This window comes from Vicugna pacos, chromosome 10 (assembly GCF_048564905.1).
Source record: "Vicugna pacos chromosome 10, VicPac4, whole genome shotgun sequence".
NCBI classification, from domain to species: domain Eukaryota; kingdom Metazoa; phylum Chordata; class Mammalia; order Artiodactyla; family Camelidae; genus Vicugna; species Vicugna pacos.
In genome coordinates, this window is record NC_132996.1 from 67,546,498 (window position 1) to 67,563,731 (window position 17,234).

Sequence of the window (17,234 nt, forward strand, 5' to 3'; positions counted from 1 at the left end):
TCCTCAGCAGGGAGCCAAGGACGTTGACCTGGTGTTTGCCTGGGACCTAAGGAGCCCTGCGGACTAGATGTGGGTGCATGGATAGCTAAATAGAAGCCAAGATAGACGATGGCAAGTGATGAAGGGCAGGTAGACAGGTAATAGACTAAGACTGCATCTGACAGGTGACACACGTGTTGACAGGTTGGATGGTAAACGAGATAGATTTTATGAGCTGACCGACAGACGTAGACAGGGAGCTGCTTTAGAACCAAAGGATGCCTTGTTTTCTATTTAGTGAAATAGTTCAACACGCAAGGTGATCCACGCTCCCTGTTCAAGGTTTGAAAATACCCGAAAACTGACGGAAAGAAACGAACAGTCAGACTGGGTACCACCAGAGGGAATGACCCAAGACTCCCCCCACCTCGGGTGTTGCCGGAAATGGCCGACGACTGCCGTCGGCTGCGGGGAGGGATTGGGGCGTGGCTGGCTCACGGCACCCGGAGTGGCTTCGGGTGTTTCCGGAAACTGCCGAGAGCCAGCTTGAAGTGGGCGGGGAAAGGCCTGTGGGCGTGGCTGGAGTACCCGGAGTCCCTTCGTGGATTTCCGTAAACAGAGCCGAAGCTTGGTCTTCGGAATCGAGGAGGCGCGCGCGTCCCCGGGGTTACCTTCTTCGGGTGTTTCCGGAATTCACCCGTAGTCCGTGACCGGGAGGAGAAGGCGCGCCCCCCTCCCGTTTCTAGCTGCTTCGGATGTTTCCGGCTGCTGCCGGCGGAAAGAGCCGAAGGCCGGCGGTGGTGGCGGCCATGTTGGGAGCAGCAGGTCCGGCGGCGGCTGCCTGTGTGCCGGGCGCGGAGCAGTGCCGCTGAGGGCAGGGGAGGAGCGAGGCAGGCGGCCGGCTGCGGCGGCAGAGAGTAGGCGGAGCGGCGCGGCCCGGCAGAAAGGCGGCACAGCCCAGCCGGGGGTCGGGGGGGTGCGGTCCGGAGCCGCTCGGAGCCGGCGCGGCCTAGCCCGAGCGGCGCATCCCCGGGCTGGCGTGAGCGGCAGCCCGACCTCCCCGCACCCCCGGCCGGGGCCCATGCGGCGGGTGCCTGTGCTGTGAGAAGCCCCGCCCGGCCGGGCTCCGCGCCTTCCCTTCCCTCCCTTCCTCCAAGCTTCTCGGTTCCCTCCCCTGAGAAACCGGCGCCATGTCCAGCGCCCGGACCCCCCTACCCACGCTGAACGAGAGGGACACCGAGCAGGTAAGGAGCCCTGAGGGCTCCCCAAATTCTCTGGCTGGGCCCCTGCACCTTGCAGAGCCTCCTCCCTCCTCAACTCTCCTCGTGCCCCTGCTGCCATCCTGTAAGCCTCGGCTGCCCTGTCATCTGGCTCCGGGTTCCGCACATCCCCCTTGCGAGTCCTGTCCTGGGACCCACCTCGTCCAGACTCCGAACTGCACACTTGTCTTTCTGCCGACCCCTCCTTCTCCCCTCACCGCCCTCTGCGCTCTTCCGTGTTACCTCCCCAGCTTCCTCTTCTCTTCCCTTTTTCTTTCAGGGGCCTTTCTGGTCTTCCTCCACCCACGCTTAAAGCAGCCACCCTCCTGCTTCTCAAATACCACCCCGCGATCGTTGTCCACCTCTTCCTGCATCCCTCCAGCCTTGCTTCCCCTCCGCCCGCACCGGTTCTCCCAGTCCCAGTTATCACCCTCAGGGTCCTTGCCCCGGAGTGTGTTCTCGATCCCTATCTCCTTCTCGTTCCTCAGCTTTTTACTCTGCCTCTTCGTTCTCCAAATTGTGCTCACCCTCTTGCTTGCAACCCACCAGCTCCACCCTCATCACCTTTCCAAATCGTTCGCCTACTCTTTGCTCATCACTTTCCCTTCTCTTCTCCAGGAGCTCCCTGGTGCCTCGCGCTGGCATTTGTTGCTTCCGTGTTTCCCATACAGCTGTCATGCGCATAGTTTTCCCACAGGTTGTCTTTGGGGTTCCAGTCATCACTCCCTTCAGAGTCCTTGGATCCTTCGCGTTCTCTTCCTCTGGGTTTTGTTTTTTGTTTTTGTTTTTGTTTTAAGCCTTGACCTCCTCTTTCTCACTCTGAGTGCTTTGTCAGCCTTGTCCCTGGTCACTTCCTACCCAGGGAAAGACACTCACTATTTCAGCCCCACTCCATAGACACAACCTGTTGCTCGGTCCTTTCCCAGGCCTCCCTGCATCACCGTCCTTGCTTTTCTGTCTTACACCGCAGCACCAACCGTATTTTCTTGTCTCTTCACTCCTGGATCTGTCCCTTTACACAGTATCTTCCTCCTTGCTTGTTGCCTTCCGGTTTCTCCACCCTCACCGCATCTTTCTTAGTCTGCCTCGTAATCAGGATTGCCTTTCATCTCCATATTAGTCTCCTGCCTTCTTTACATCATTTTTTATTTTCCCCACATGTGCCCCTTTTCATCCCCTTGTGATTGGCTAGTCTGTAACTCCTGCTCCAGGCATTTTGCATGCTAGTTTCTTGGGCTACACACCCCCTATCCTGGCAATCACTGCTGTCATTTGTCACCCAAGCCTTAGCCTTTTCTGTGTCATCTCACCTCTGAGCCGAGAGGCGTCTACTTTCCACCCCTCCCCTTTCTTTCACCATCTCCAGTGTCTCTTGCTTCCTGCTCTGTGGAGAGTCCCCTGCCTGTCACACTATTCTTGGTGAAGAACTTTATTAGGTCAAAAAACTTGACTTGAAAAGGAGCTGTTCTGCTCTGAGGCTTGCAGTGCTTGTTGCCTCCTTTTCTGTCATTACATTCTTTGTTTTCTTCCTATTCCCTTCTTTCTGTGTAGTGCAGTAGAAGTGTTGTTATATTCTCTTGCTCATTAACATCTTTCTCTGAAAAATCTTCCCTCTTTTCATTTTTCCTACGTTTCTCTTTTTTTTAACCCCTCACTGTCTGTCATCTGGGCAGTCAGGAACTCAAGAGAAGTTCTGCATGAGTTTTTCTCCGCAGTGGTTGACCCTTTCATTACTGATGGATTGATTGATAGCTTCTGAGAGTGAAACAGGGGTTGAGAGGGAGGGCTGGTTGATTTCCATTTCATCACTGGGTTTGGCAGCTGGTTGTGCATGGGCCTGAGGTCTTTGGAAACAGGAGCATGGTCTCTATCTCACAGTCTTTCCCTTGCTTGCCAGCTGTTTCTCTCCTTACTGGGAACCACTTTCTCTAGGCCTGCTTAAGGTTGCCTGTTCTATTCTTTTTCCTACTACAACCTTTATTTTAGCAGGTAAACTGTGCTTAACCAAAGGACTTTCCCAGACTGTTAATTCTGAGCTGGTAGGCAGAGGCCGAGTGACTGACTGGCACCCTCAGGCATCTGGGGAGTGGCGGTGGAGTGCCTACTCTCTCAGTGAGGCTGTGGGGGGCCTTGTGTTCAGCAGAGTGGGGTAACAGAGTGCGTCAATGTGATTTCTCTGTGCTGTTTACTAAATGTAAATATATTCTTGCCGTGGTCTTTCTCTTGTGATGTGTACATTGATTTCCTCTTCCCAGCATTCCTTGTGTACTGCGGAGCACACAGTAGGAAGTCATTGCACACCCGTTGACTTTACCATAGCAATACTCGGTGGCCCATTTGGGAAGTCAGCTACTCTTTGATAGCTTTATCCAGAGCGCTGGCTGTATACTTTGTCATTCCTGTTCCAAATAATGAATTACTCATCCTGTGTCCACTGTGTGGATTTAGGTTCTCCTGAGCCACTTCATCACTTCTGCTGTCGTTCTCAGGGTAGCTGCATTATTGACTTGATATTAAGTCTCCTCCTGTTAAAAGCATGGGCTTTGGAAAACCTTTGATACACTTATTACAGATAGGTGCCTGTATTTTCTAAAACAAGAGAGAAGACAAGTAGCAGCTCCTCTGGTCATAAGGCCAGACAGACCTGAAGCACTGACCTCTAGAATAGATCATGCCACCAGGTGAGACCAGAAAGCTCTTCCTGGTCCTGTTGCCAATCTAGCTAAAGTAGTCATTGCCTGAGCCTTAGTGTTGTGAAATAAGAAGCAGGGAATTTGGTTGGGTTGTTTCCTTTCCCCCAAAGATCCTCTGTTACCTTATTTAGATTTTAATTATTTAAACTGGTTTCACCAGAAGATAGGTAAACAAACTCTACTGGTTGTCTTCAAGCTCCAATCTGTTCTTGCTCTTTCTCTCCCTCTTCCTTTAAGACATGTGGCTGATGAGAAGCTGTTTCTTGGAGCTCTTTGATCACATCTGAATTAAACACACATACACACAACACAGAAAATGTTGAAGCGCAAAAAAATAAACCTTGTGTTGCAGAGAGATTGTCTGTTTGCCATCGACTCTGCTTTTAACAGTGAAAGTAGGAGATGAAAGAAAATCAGGGCCTGTCTTCATTGTGATTTTTGTGACACCTGATTGCAGATGTGCTTTCACAGCCATACACTCATCTTCCTTTTGCAGGAGGAGGGTGGTGACCTGGGGCTGGTAGTTTTGGGGATTCTTAGTCTGTGAGCTGAGCTTTCTGTTCACTTCTTTTCCAAATGGTTCTGCTGGCCTGGAGGCTTGGCAGTGGTGAAAACAATCAGCAAGATGACTGTTTGTCCTCCAGCCAGCAGCAGCAGTAATAGGCAAGTGGAGAGGGGTCCAACTTCCACAGTTCACCTGCTACTGCCAGGAGCTTTCTGTAGCACCTGGTCAAGGGGCTACAGGGCTTCAGACCTGCCCCAGCCCTGCGCCTCAGGACCCACCCCATGTCTACTGCAGTGGGCAAGGGAGGGGGTTGCTGTCCTCCTTCCAGGGAGTGAGTGGCATTGTTTATTCTCTCAGATGGTTCTGGGAGAGGAGTTTGGAAGTCTGGGTGAGAGAGCAAATCTGACTTTTGAGAACAACTGAGCCAGTCCAACCACATATATCGCTTGGATCCCAGTGTTGATTCTGGCAGAATGTGTCACTGAATAATCTGGTTTTAGTGTTGTCTGGTAGAGAGCTCGGTTCACTCTTGTTTCACTCCCTGCCCCACAAGCTGTGCAGCCAGCACCATGCTCTGAATGCTGACTCTGACCTCTGCCCTGTGACTCTGGCCAAGGCTCCTTGGTGGTGCTGCCTCCTGGTCAGGGATGTGGGTGAATGTCAGACCATATTTCCCACTTTCTGCTTGGCCCTTGGAATCAGGGAAGAGGTGTTGTTTGAGGGCTCTAGGAGTCCCTGGAGTTCATAGAGTTGCCATCCACAACCTCTGAACCTAAAGGTAAATGTAACTACCTAGTAAATTGTAATAATTTCTCTCTAGTCTGTGGAATTTGAGAAATAGCTGAACAGACAGAAGGCGGTCATTGAAAGTTGGCTTGCTTCAGTTAAAATCAAGTTTGCCCAGGGATAACAGCATTTTTGTGATGGTGACCGAAGATTGGGCCCGAGATTTTTTTTTTCGGCATAAATATCTTAAACAAAGTTCATGCCTATGAGGTAGGAAAAGTTGGGAATTTGTTCTGAGAGGTTTGCATGGTTAGAGCTCTTGGGAGTTAGAAACTTCTCAGACTGGACTGCTTCCTCTTTGTACAAAACAACCTAATTCGCAGTGGGCATTTGACCAGGACTAACCCATGCCTACATGAACTCTTTCCCACTGAGCTCGTAGCCACCTGCCTGGCATTTCTCTTCTCCCAGGAGCTTCCATGACTTTCCTACATATGTATTATGTTGACTTAAATGAATATTTTATGCCTAGAGTGCAGCCAAGCCTCAGATTTTGTAGCCCATTATCGACAACTGGGGTGGGGGCTGGGCACCACCGTTGGCCCCATGATAGTGTCTCTGCTAAATGGACCCCCCCCAGCAGCACTCTGAAGCCCATTAATGGATTGGGATGAAGTAACCTCTGCAGATGGAAAGGGCGAGGAGGGTCGTCCTTCCTTCCCTGAGACTGTGGATGAGGCTTTCCTGCCATAACCAGGTCCAGCCCCAGCTCGCTCCACTTGGTTAAGTGGCAGACTGACTGCTAGGTCCTGCTCTGAGGGAGGGTATAGAAAGAGTTCCTCTCTCAGCCGTGGTGGTGATGCAGCCACGTTCGCCACTTTCCTGTCAAAGCAAAAACTGAGAGGGATGTGGAAAGGGTGGGCGGAGTTTAAGCCCGGCCCTTCCTTCTTCAGCGGAAGTTCAGCAAAATGACAAACCAGATAGGTGGCTGGGTTTCCTTCTCTCGATGGTAGATTCCAGTGTTTGTACATTTTGCACTTGAAGCTTGGATTCTCCAGGCTTTCTCCCTGCCTTCACCAAATATGAGTGAGTCACTGAAGTGTTATCTATGCATTTTCCCCTTCTGTCTCAGCAAAAGGAGGAGTAAGCCTTTACAAACCTTGTGGGGGAGGAACCACCCATTTCCCACTTGTGGCCTGGGAAGAGGCCGTCTATCCCCAGGTTAACTCTGAAAATTCTAGCTCTCTGAGCAAAATGTCACCACCCCACCACAGCCCTTTCAGTGCAGGCCATTGAATGTCATTGCTGTTTTTTTAAGACTTTGAGATGGTATGTCTGGTTCTGAAAAAACACCAAGAGAAAATCTGGCCCTTTGGTTTCCAGTTATCTCTCAGAAGAGGAGGGATCCCAGTTTCTTCTCTTGCCCACTAGACCTGCTCCTCCTTTTGAGAGGAAAAATAAGCTAGATCCATTCATCTGGATGTCCGTTTTTGTCTTGAGTGTTTGAAGTTTCTCAGTCTCTGTGGGGAGTTCTTTCCACAGGTGTCTGTCTCTTGGGTTGGCGCTCATTCCCCCTTACTTCCACTTAATCCTTACATCTCATTAGAAAAGGGCAAAAACAAATGTATTTCTTGTGCAGCAAATGGTTGATTTTAGGTTTATAAAGTCGTAATCACAAGATTTGGTTGGGGGAGGGTGAAATGGACACTGATCTTGGTGGCTAGGTGGATCCAGTGGGACAGTGGGGAGGGGTGGAGGGGTGGGTGGGTCAATGATTGGCTCCAAGCCACCTTTTTCTTTTTAACAGAAGGAAGGCGGAGCAGACCAGTGGCTTCTCTGTAGAACCAGTCAAGCTGGTTTTGAGCCACCTCAGCCTATTTTCCTCTGTGCTCTTTGGGAAGTTGGCAACACAAAGATCTGCCTCCTCTGGGGCTCTGCTCATTGAGGCATGAGTTTGGACGATGTCTGTAAACAACCTCCCTCCCCCCTAATACTGAATGGGTCTCTGAACTGGGCCTCTCCAGTGAGTGGGCTTTCTCTCCACCTCATGCCACTCAAAGCAACTTTGTGTTAACACATCTTTCACTGGAAGCTCTAAGATATAGCTCCATTTCTTTGCAGTTCACAGCTTTGCAAAAGGCCCTCAGCCTGGCCAGAAGGTCTGTGCTTGGCTCCCCATTTGTGAATCCAGAAGGGAATCGGGACTCCTGATTCCTGGTTGCTAAATCCAGTGAGATCCCAGACCTTTTGGATCAGTGCAGAGGGACTGTCTATCCAGGTGCGCTGGGGAAGAAAATAGGAGACAGAATAATTTTTGGTCTTTGCCAGCTCAGCAGGTCCTTCAGCCATGGGGAACAGTTTGAGTTTGTCCCATATCGAGTATTTGTAGGAAAGGTGGAAGCCACTAGTCACCACGTTCTGGCACTTCCTGAACAGCAGTTAGGACTCTTTCTCAGGGAGGGAACATGGCAGGATCCTGAGGCGCTTGTGACCACCAGTGCTGCTGCTGTAGCAGGATTGTTTCCCACCAAGTCCAAAAACTTGGTGATTAATGAGTGAAGCTACCTGCAAGCAGAGGTCCAGCCTGTGTCTTTGTCGCTACTGCAGTGATCTACTCATTGCTTCTCCTGGGCGCCGTTTCACTGAAGGTTTTGTCTTGGGTACTGATATCCTGCATGCAGGGTATCCCCCTTTTCCCTCCACTGTCTTTAGACCCAAGGGTCTGCTGGTTTTCCCTAACTTCATGACTCCCCCACTCCTCTCCACAGATGGCCATCATTTGACTGTCTTTGCACGTAGTGTTGGCAGCACTTGTGGCTTGCTGCTTTGTTTTTTTGCCTACAAAAGTTTGAATTACTGGTTCTTCAGTCACAGGAAGTGGGGCCTCTTAGGCAGGCCCTCTTGGTCTAGCACAGCATTCTGACTGATTGAGTTGAGCTTATGGCAGCGTTGAAAGGAGATCCCAGCACTTTGGGACTCCCAGTAAGTGATGTTGCTGGGACTGGAGCAGGCTCTGCAGCTAGAGTCCCTGCAGTAGAATCTTAGGTCAGCCCATACTGTAACCTGGGGTTCACTTAATCCCTCTAGGCCTGTTGGCTCATCTGTAAAAAAAGGAGTAATAATGGTACCATCTTACAGGTATAGTTGTGAGTATCCTGCAAAGAATTAATGAATATAAAGCACTTAGAATAGTGCCTGGCAGGGCGTAATAATCATCGTCATCATTTCAGTCGATCAATTTAGTATATTTTCTCTGAGCACCACACAACTGCAGGTTGGAACGACTCTGTAATGATTGAAAGAATATTGGCCTTTTCCAGCCATTGGAGTTCTGTGGGTGCTTTTCTTAGCATTTTTGGGTTTTTTAATCTGTTTATTTTGGTTTTTTTTTGTGTGTGTGTGTGTTTTTTTTTTTAGCAGTCAGCTATCTGAAAGAAAACAGAATGCTGTGGGAGAAGTTTATGTTCTTTTGAAAGTACTTTAAAAAAATGATAGTTCATTTATTTACAAGCTATCAATATTAGGCAACTTTATTGATTAAAAGGAAAAAACTCACATCACCCTCTGCATGCCCATATTTCTGTGTGGTGAATGGTGGTGGTGAAGGATGTGCAGGCTCTTCCTTGTCTGGAAGACAAATCCAGGCACTGGAGCAGGAGCTTTTCCAGTATTGGGATCTGGGTGTTAGAGGAGGCCCCGCCTGGTGTGAGGATTTCTTGCATCGTGGTCCTTTCTTCATATATAGTGTTTACCCTTTGGCAACAGGAGAAAGCTCCCTGTTTCCCTTAAAGACCACATGGGAACTTAGCAGCTAATGATTTTAGGTCCCTTTTTTCTCTAGTGGAGGGGCCTTCAAGGGCATGTTTTTTGTTGGCTTCTCTGAAGTGAGAGAAAGCCTCTCCTTTGTGAGGCCTGGGATGGTGACAGTCATTTCTCAGCAGCTCCTGTGAATCTGTGGGCTGAGATTCCAGTCTCAGTTGGTTCCTGTTGCTCTTCATTTCTTGCCACTTACAGAGGCTGGATGCCTTATCAGAACAGCAAATAAGTTGCTTAGTTTTTTCACCTCACCTCTGTGGCAGGGAGGAAGGTAACAGTGTCACCTCAGAGCTCATCAGGGAGTATTTCTTTCACTGCGTTTTCTTCTTCCTTTTGACCTCTTTGCTGACTTCTCACTTCCTTTTTTTTTTTTCTGTTTGGTTCCTTTGAACTCTGTTTTTCGTTACCGCTAACCATCTTGGGTTTTCATCTCCTTGTCCCACTGCCTTACCTGTTTCTATGCCTCTTTTGTGGCATGGCTCAGGAGAGGAATTTTGATAGTCTGAGATCGCCTTCATGTGTAGAATCCCAGAACCACCCAGTCCTTTCTTTCTCTTGTTCCTCTGATTTCTATAAAGTTAAGAATTCATTGCTTTAGAAACATTTTCTTTTTGTGCCACAGGAGCCACCTTCCTCAGTTAAAGCCAGGCTTGGCGATTTGACAACTTATTAGGGACGGCATCCCAGTTTCCCTGGTGACAGGGTCTAAACTAGTTCTGGGTTGTTTCCTCTGATCTGTCAGGAATGCCATAACTCCAGAACCTGTCTTGGGAGAGATCTGAGGAAGCACTTATTAATTTTGGTAGCACAGTATTGAACTTGGTTCTCAAAGTGTGGTCTGAGGACCCCTGGCGACCTCAAGACTGTTTGATGGCATACAAAGTCAAAATAATTTTCATCGTAGCATTAATGCAGTATTTGCCTGTTTCACTCTCATTCTCTCACCACTATACAGTGGAGTTTTCCAGAAGCCGAATAATGTGTGTTGGCATCAACACTCTTGGCTAATGGAATATGTGCTTCTGTATTTTTGTGTTCCCTAGAATGTTTAAGGTAGTACTTTAAGGTATAAATATGGAAGTTTTCAGTGATGAACTTGGTTTGTTCTCAGTACTTCTGCTGTGCTCTTACTAGCTTTCTTTGGTCATACCTGCTGTAATCTCAGTAAACCTCATTATTGTCCAATAAATAGTTATTTTGAAATCCTAGCATTTTCCTGGCACCTTCGAGGAAACACAGGAAGTTGCAAAACTTGCTCGTAAAAACTTTTTGGAAAACTTACCATTTTAAAAATTGTATTTACAATTTATTTTAGCACTTAATTCTGTTTTAGTCTAAAATAGAAGAAAATTTATAATATTTCTCTTATATTTAAAGATGGATTGTTGGCTTAAAAAAGGGAGGTTGGAAGACTTGCTTTCTCAACACAGAGCTGCTAGCTCTGTTTACTGCAACAAGTGAAAGGGAGGGATCTCCTCTGAAGAACCTGGGCAAAACTGTGAACGAGAAATGAAAAAAAAATTAAAAGAAATGAAGTCATAATGAAAGGTATCCTCTTTTCAGCTTTATAGATGCTGATAATGTACTTTATTGTGTCTTATGCAACAGAGCATTTTCACATAGTGTTGTGGTGCCAGTTAAGTTGCGGCATCATTTCGAGACCAGAGTTTACAGAAAAAAGCATTATGTGTTTTAAGTGCACACACCACAGTCCCTTTAAAAGCCAAAATTTGTTCCAGCTTTTCTACCTCAAAATGACAAAGTCACTGAAGCCTCTTATAGAATGAGTTATCACATTACTTTGGGTGGACAAGCCCACCCAATAGCTGAGAGACTAACGAAGTTTGAACAGCTGACATTCCTGAATGCCCACTGGATGAAAAGTCAGTAAAATTCAGGGCAGTGCCGCTTCGTGTGTTACTGTGACTCCTTGAATTAAAGATTTAGCATCAATATGAAGACTGAGTTGATACCTTGTGTACAGAATTTTACTTTCACCTTACAAATGAGCAGATTTATAGACATGGCTCAACTTGTATCAGCACCAGCTAACCTTCGGAAGGTGCTTTCTTTTATGTGAGTCCTCAGCAACAAACACAAGTTGTGATAAATGTGCAAAGGGTGAATAGCTTTTTTGACTGTCACAGTTTATCCTGGAACAACTTTATTTCCATGTGCACTGCTGGTGCAGAAGCAGTGAGAAGGAAAACTGCTGGTGCCGTGACGTTAATCAAGGCAGGGACACCAAACTCTGCTGATGGCTGCGTGAACTGTTCTGCTAAACGCTGTCTTAAAAAAGCCATTTTTCACTTAAGAATGTCCTGGATGAAGCATTAAAATTTTTTTCTTTTTAAGTTAAATTTATACTGCCAGATTGCCTCCAGTAAAGGTCTCTGATATTCTGAGTGATGAAATACAAACTATCCATGCAGCATTGCTGCTGTGAACCATAGCCCAACTTTCTGGAGAAAATGCACTTGTGTGTTGGAGCTGAACCAGCTGCATCATTTTTACTTGAAAGAACAACTGATGGACAAACTCTAGTTATTCATACTTCAGTATTTAGTGGATGTTTTCTTGAAATTGAACAGTGAGTCTGTCACTGTTGTCAGTGATAAAATTCAAGTTTTCAGGCAAAATTAGGATTTTTGGAAAACTTCTATTTGTCAAAGACTTTTTTTGTGGGAACAGTGGTAAGATTTATGGAATGTGATTTTTTGATATTTTATGAAATGCCAGTATTTGAAAATTCTGCATGGTTCGGTGAAGGAATATTTCCTAGATTATCAGTGGTTAAAAGGACCATTCAAAGATATTATTATTGCAAGATAACCAATGGATTTTAACATGAAAGTACACAGAAGATTCACTGATAAAATTTCAGATTGCACACTGCAACTAGCCTTTAAAAACTACCACTTGTGGAGTTTTGATCTAGTATCAAAGAAGAAAATCCTCAATATTTGAAAGGCTGCTAAACCCTATTTTCCATCTACACATCTGTGAAATAAAAATTTCTTCATATCTTTCAACCAAAACAACATAAGGAAACACACTTAATGCAGAAGCAGGTATAAGAAGTTGGCTCTCTTCCATAAAGTGATGTACAAGAATATAAAACAGTGCAACTCTTGTTGGGAATTTCATTTTGTTTTAGAAATAGTTTCTTCATAAAAAAAATAGGTTATTTGTGTAAGCATGTAATGGGTTTATTATTTTCAATGAATTAATAAAAATAATTTTTTAAATTATCAGTTTCAGTTTCTAGTAAGGTAACTGTTGATGGCGCTAACCCACATAAACAAAAGATCTCTGCAGTCCTTGATAATTTTTTAAGAGTGTAAAGGGTTCTTGAAATCAAAAAGTGAAAAAACTTCTGTTGTAGAGATAACTTGAGTTGATTGTCATCAGTCTTGGACTGATTACTTGCGATGACTTCACAACGAGCCCTTGTTTGCAGTTCCCAGCTCCTATAATAATCCCTGCCTGGGCCTCAGAGACTTTGACCTAAGTGAACTTATTTCCTCCTTCTACTGCAGAGAGCATTGGCCCTGTGTGGTTTTTCTGTTGTTTTGTCTGGTTGGTTCCCCCCTCCCTTTTTCTTCATTATTCCCAATTTTTTTTCTTTTTCTCATTTTTCCCTTTCTCTTTATTCTTTTATTTTTACTTTTTCTCATTTTTTTCTTTTTTTATTCTTTAGTTTGTTAGGTTCCTTTGGTGGGGGGTTTGGCATTGTGTTTTGATTGCATTATAAAATCAGTTCATCAGGTATACTTACTTTAGTATGTATGAAGTGGTTTGGAAAGTATAGTTCTTTCATTAAAAAAAGTAACATGTTTACATGTAATGGATTTATTAATGTTCTTTTAAGTGAATGGATACATATTTAAACATTTTCTCGATAATTTCTAATATAGTAAATATTGATAGATATAATCCACATAAACAGAAGCTTTGGGGGGACTCAGTTATTTTTAATAGTGCAAAAGCTTTCTGAAACCAAAAATTGTAAGAATCACAGTTGTAGACAAAACTTGGGTTAATTCTCCTTGGCTTTGTTTGGTCGATTTCATGGTAATTTCATTAAAAAAAAATCTTTGTTTTTGCAATTCGTAGCCCTTATTTAGTCCTGGCTGGGCCTCAGGAAGGCACTTGCTGCCTCAGTTTGCTGTCGTTCTAGCTGAGGAAGCTGCTTCTTAGTGACCGGAGGGACTTTGACCAAAGTTTCCTTTTTGAATACACAACATTGACCTTGTGAGTTTTTTTAAACAGTTACATTTAATTTTTTTTAATTTTGAGGTAATTTTAAACTTGGAAGAGTTGCAGAAATAGTCCAAAAAGTTCCTGTACGTTCTTCATCCAGCTTCCCCGTATGTAAACATCTTATATAATCATAGACCATGTATCAGAACTAAGAATTAGTCTTGGCATCATACTGTTAACCAAAGTACAGAACTTATTTAGATTTCATCAGTTTTTCCACTAATGTGCTTTTTCTGTTTAGGACCCAGTCCAGGATCCCACAGTGCATTTAGTTGTCATATGTCCATCATAGTCTCCTCAAGTCTACCATTTCTTAGTCTTTGCATGTCTTTCCTGACATTCACAATTTTGAAGAATGCTGGTTAGTTTTTTTATATAATGTTCCCAGTTACAGTAGTCTGAAATTTTCTCATGGTTTTGTGCTTTAATTGTATTTTTTCATTGTGGTCAAATACACATAACGTAAAATTTACATTTTGATAATCTTTAAGTGTCTAGTCTAGTGGCATTAAATATATTCATAGTGTTGTATAACCATCACTGCTATTTCTAGAACTGTTTCATCATTCCAAACAGAAGCTCTGTATCAGTTAAAACAATAATTCCCCATCTCCCCCTCCCCCAGCCTTTGGTAACCTCTGTTCTACTTTCTTTCTCTCTGAATTTGCTTGTTCTGAGTACCTCATATAAGTGCCATCATACAATATTCAGCCTTTTGTGTCTGGCTCATTTCTCTTAGCATAATGTTTTCAAGATTCATCCATGCTGTAGCTTTAATTCCATTTTGAAAATTAACTTGGATGTTACTTTGATGATATGTATTACATTGATATGTTGGAAAATATACTTATTAAGACATAGTTATAATGGGTTTAGTAAAAATATTTTAAATGAATTAATAGTTTAACATGTTCTCAGTTTTCATTATAATATAGTAACTATAACCCACATAAACAAAAGCTATTTGACATCTTTAATAACTAAGAGTGTCAAGGGTTTCCACGCAGAAGTGTGAGAAATGCTTTTGTAGAGAAGTGTGGGGCTAATCATCCCTGTCCTTGATTGGCTGGTTACTTGCTATGACCTCATAATGAGCCTTTGTTTTACAATTCCCAGAGTCCTGGCTGGACTGCAGGAAGGCACTTGCTGCCTTGGTTTGCAGTGATCTAGCTGAGGACTCTGGTTCTCAGTGTGACCTGAGGGACTTTAAGCAAAGTTGTCTTGTTTCCTCCCTCTAATACAGAGCGTTGGCCTCCCCACCCCTCCATTAAAAAAAATCATTTGGCTATCAACTCCAGATTTGAAAACTGTAAAGCTTGTTTAGCCTCTATCCTTGAAAAACCTTGGTGCCTACAATAGCTGAAGGCTGATAGGCTCCAGGCACTTACTAAGGCCAGAACACCCAACAGTCTGTTCCCAGAGTGCCTGCAGAGCCTACGCACTTTGTTCCTATTTTTTCAGTACTTAACTCTTTGTTAGCCTTGTTTCTTAGTGAAACATGCCTGCCAAATCCCACATTTATGTAGGTGAACTTTATTTTCTCCTTTAGAGGTAAGAGGATTTCGTGTGTGTTTGTAATGATGAATCTTTAAGAGATACAGTTGATGCTATTTCTAAACTACCTTATTTTCATCCTTGTTCTTTTGCTTGTATTCATCCTCCGGTTAACGTAGCACCTCTAACTTTTAAAAGCTTCTCTTAGTACCACTAATAATAGACCTTTGGGCCTCCTAATAGTCATTTTGGACTAGATTTAAGCAAATCTTTTTACATTCAACTCACTTGCTCAGAATCAATTCTTGGTGGAATCATTAAAAAACTAATCAGGTACTTACTTTATATCAGTTTGAGTCTACATATAGACTTGTGGGATTATAGCTCCATTTCCCATCACTCAGCAAGTCTCATAATCCTCTGCTTTTTACACAAAGCATATTTCTTTTCAGATACACATGTGGCTTTCATTTCAATTCCAGAATTGAGCTTGATGTGCTTTTTTATCTCTTCAGCCACTGGCCTGATAGACTTTTGCTTTCAAAGGAGATTTGTTCATTCTGTTAGCTAAGGCAGTGACTCAGTAATGGTGCCTCCTGGATGGCCCTCTGAGTACATTACTCTGTTCCAAGTGGTTGGGAAGTTCTTAAAGGCAATGGACTGAGTACTGATGCGTAGACAGTGCCCTCACCCATTCTCACGGGGCACAGTTTGCCCTGAGGCTAGTGTCTTCAGCTGTAGACATAATAATAGCATTTACTGAGCACTTACTTTGTTCTGGACACTTATTTAATCAGCTGTTTTATATTGATTAACCTATTTATAATCTTTGTGAGAGAGTAGGTCTTATTATTTTCCCCACTTTACAGATGAGGAAACAGAGACCCAGAAATGTTGAGTAACTTAAGGTAACAAACCCATGTGGTCCAGAGTGTGTATTGGTGTCAGAACAAGACTTTTTTGGCAAGACACTTTGGCTCTGGCTTCAGATGGTAGAAGACAGATCCCTGAGCATTAGGTCCCCATCAGTGTGGGGCAAAACTTACTTCAGGTTGGCTTTAGAGTTGTGCGTGGTCTCTCTGCCCCAGATGGTTTCTGCCCACTGTGGCCTGTTCTGAAGGTGGCAGGATGCTGCTCTCTGGATTTCTCTCCTTGGTCTTTACAGCTCTGTACAGGAGCTATGGGAAACATTTTTTTAACCTTATTATTTAATCCTCTTCATCTATCCTCGTCTTCTGGAATTTCAAGAACTCTTTTAGAAAAACCAGAATCTTGAGACCTAAAATTGTAAGGATCTCACAGCATAGGACAGTTTGGATTCTTAGATTTGACCGTCCTGCTGAGTGGCACCCATGAAATGCACTCCTCTCCCCACCCCCCAAAAAGAAAACTTTTGTGTGTGGATCTTAAGTTTGTACATTTTATCCTTATGAAACTAACATTTTCTTTTTACAATCCTTTATGTGCCACTTATACACACACAGGGGCCCCAGGCTACTTGCTTTTTTAGCCTTGACCGTCAAGGACACTGAGCACCGTACCTGGTAGTGCCAGGCCTCTGTGTGTTTGGAACTTGCCAGTTCAATCCTGGGAGCTGAACTCTGGCCATCCTGCTGTGTCTCTTTATCCCATTGCTTGTGTAATATGCCAGGATTTCCTGTTTTCATTTGTCAGTCTTCTGCTTCACTTCTCTCCCCTGAAGCCAGTCCCCATAGCTATGCATGTGGTCTTCCTAGACATCTGGAGGTGCTTCTTAGAGTGATTGCAGTGTGTACCTCTGTGGAATTTCATTTCACTTGAGCTTATGAGTTTGATTGGCTTGCTTGTCTCACATTGTCTGTTTTATCCTGTTACAGGTTTTGATTTTCATTAGCAAAATTCTGAAATTTTGAGCTGATTTTAAGATGCTAGCATGGGTCAAGGGTACAGGGGCGAGCTGCTGTCCTTAATTCAGGCATCACTTATCCCCTGGCACCCTCCTTGCTGCCCTACCAGGAAGAGAGAGGGAGTTCAACTATATGATTGTATTTGTGTTCAAACATGATTCTAAGGCATGGTTATGTGCCAATACTAAATTACCGTAGAATCCCTTTTTTTGTAATGATGGAAAAACCAAGGTCCACATAAATTACTTTGAGAAACATAGCCTGTTGGATTTCTTAATGAGTGGTTCTCCCCTCCCCAATTCCCATCTCCAGCACATTTGTCTCTCAACAGAGGTGGCTGCTGTTCACACACAGGTGTTCTTCAGTGATGCGGGCCACTGCTTCCTTGGAGAGTGCCTGGCAGTGTTTTCTTGCTAATGAAAAGGCTGTCATAATGGGTTAGGTCCACAGGGGCTCTGCCCTTCTGTACTTGTATTCCCAGGGAGAAAAATCTCTACCTTAATTAACACATCATGCTGGCAGCAAGGTGTGGCTGCTAATTGATAAGATGACAGTCCTTTCCTTGGCGTGGAACTTTTGGGTTGTTTTGTATTTAAACAAAACAGATTTGAGC

General features: G+C 44.5%; 1 protein-coding gene and 1 long non-coding RNA gene across 12 annotated transcripts in view; one reads left to right on the forward strand and one right to left on the reverse strand.

The window, feature by feature from the left end:
• The first annotated feature begins 572 nt into the window (after positions 1 to 572).
• Positions 573 to 17,234, forward strand: part of MARK2 (microtubule affinity regulating kinase 2) — a 52,266-nt gene continuing 35,604 nt past the window's right edge. For 3 of the 11 annotated variants that reach the window (XM_015249870.3, XM_072970179.1, XM_072970180.1), the window contains exon 1: positions 573 to 1,223. In XM_015249870.3, the coding sequence (XP_015105356.2) occupies positions 1,170 to 1,223 (54 nt within the window). In that variant the 5' untranslated portion in view covers positions 573 to 1,169. The remainder of the gene's footprint in view (positions 1,224 to 17,234) is intronic. The other 8 variants (XM_072970182.1, XM_072970183.1, XM_072970177.1 and 5 more) reach the window with 7 other exon arrangements.
• Positions 10,377 to 16,951, reverse strand: LOC140698811 (uncharacterized). Its single transcript, XR_012076787.1, has 3 exons — positions 16,277 to 16,951; positions 15,782 to 15,913; positions 10,377 to 10,474 (listed from the first exon to the last, which is right to left on the reverse strand). It is a non-coding gene; the product is annotated as an uncharacterized lncRNA (long non-coding RNA).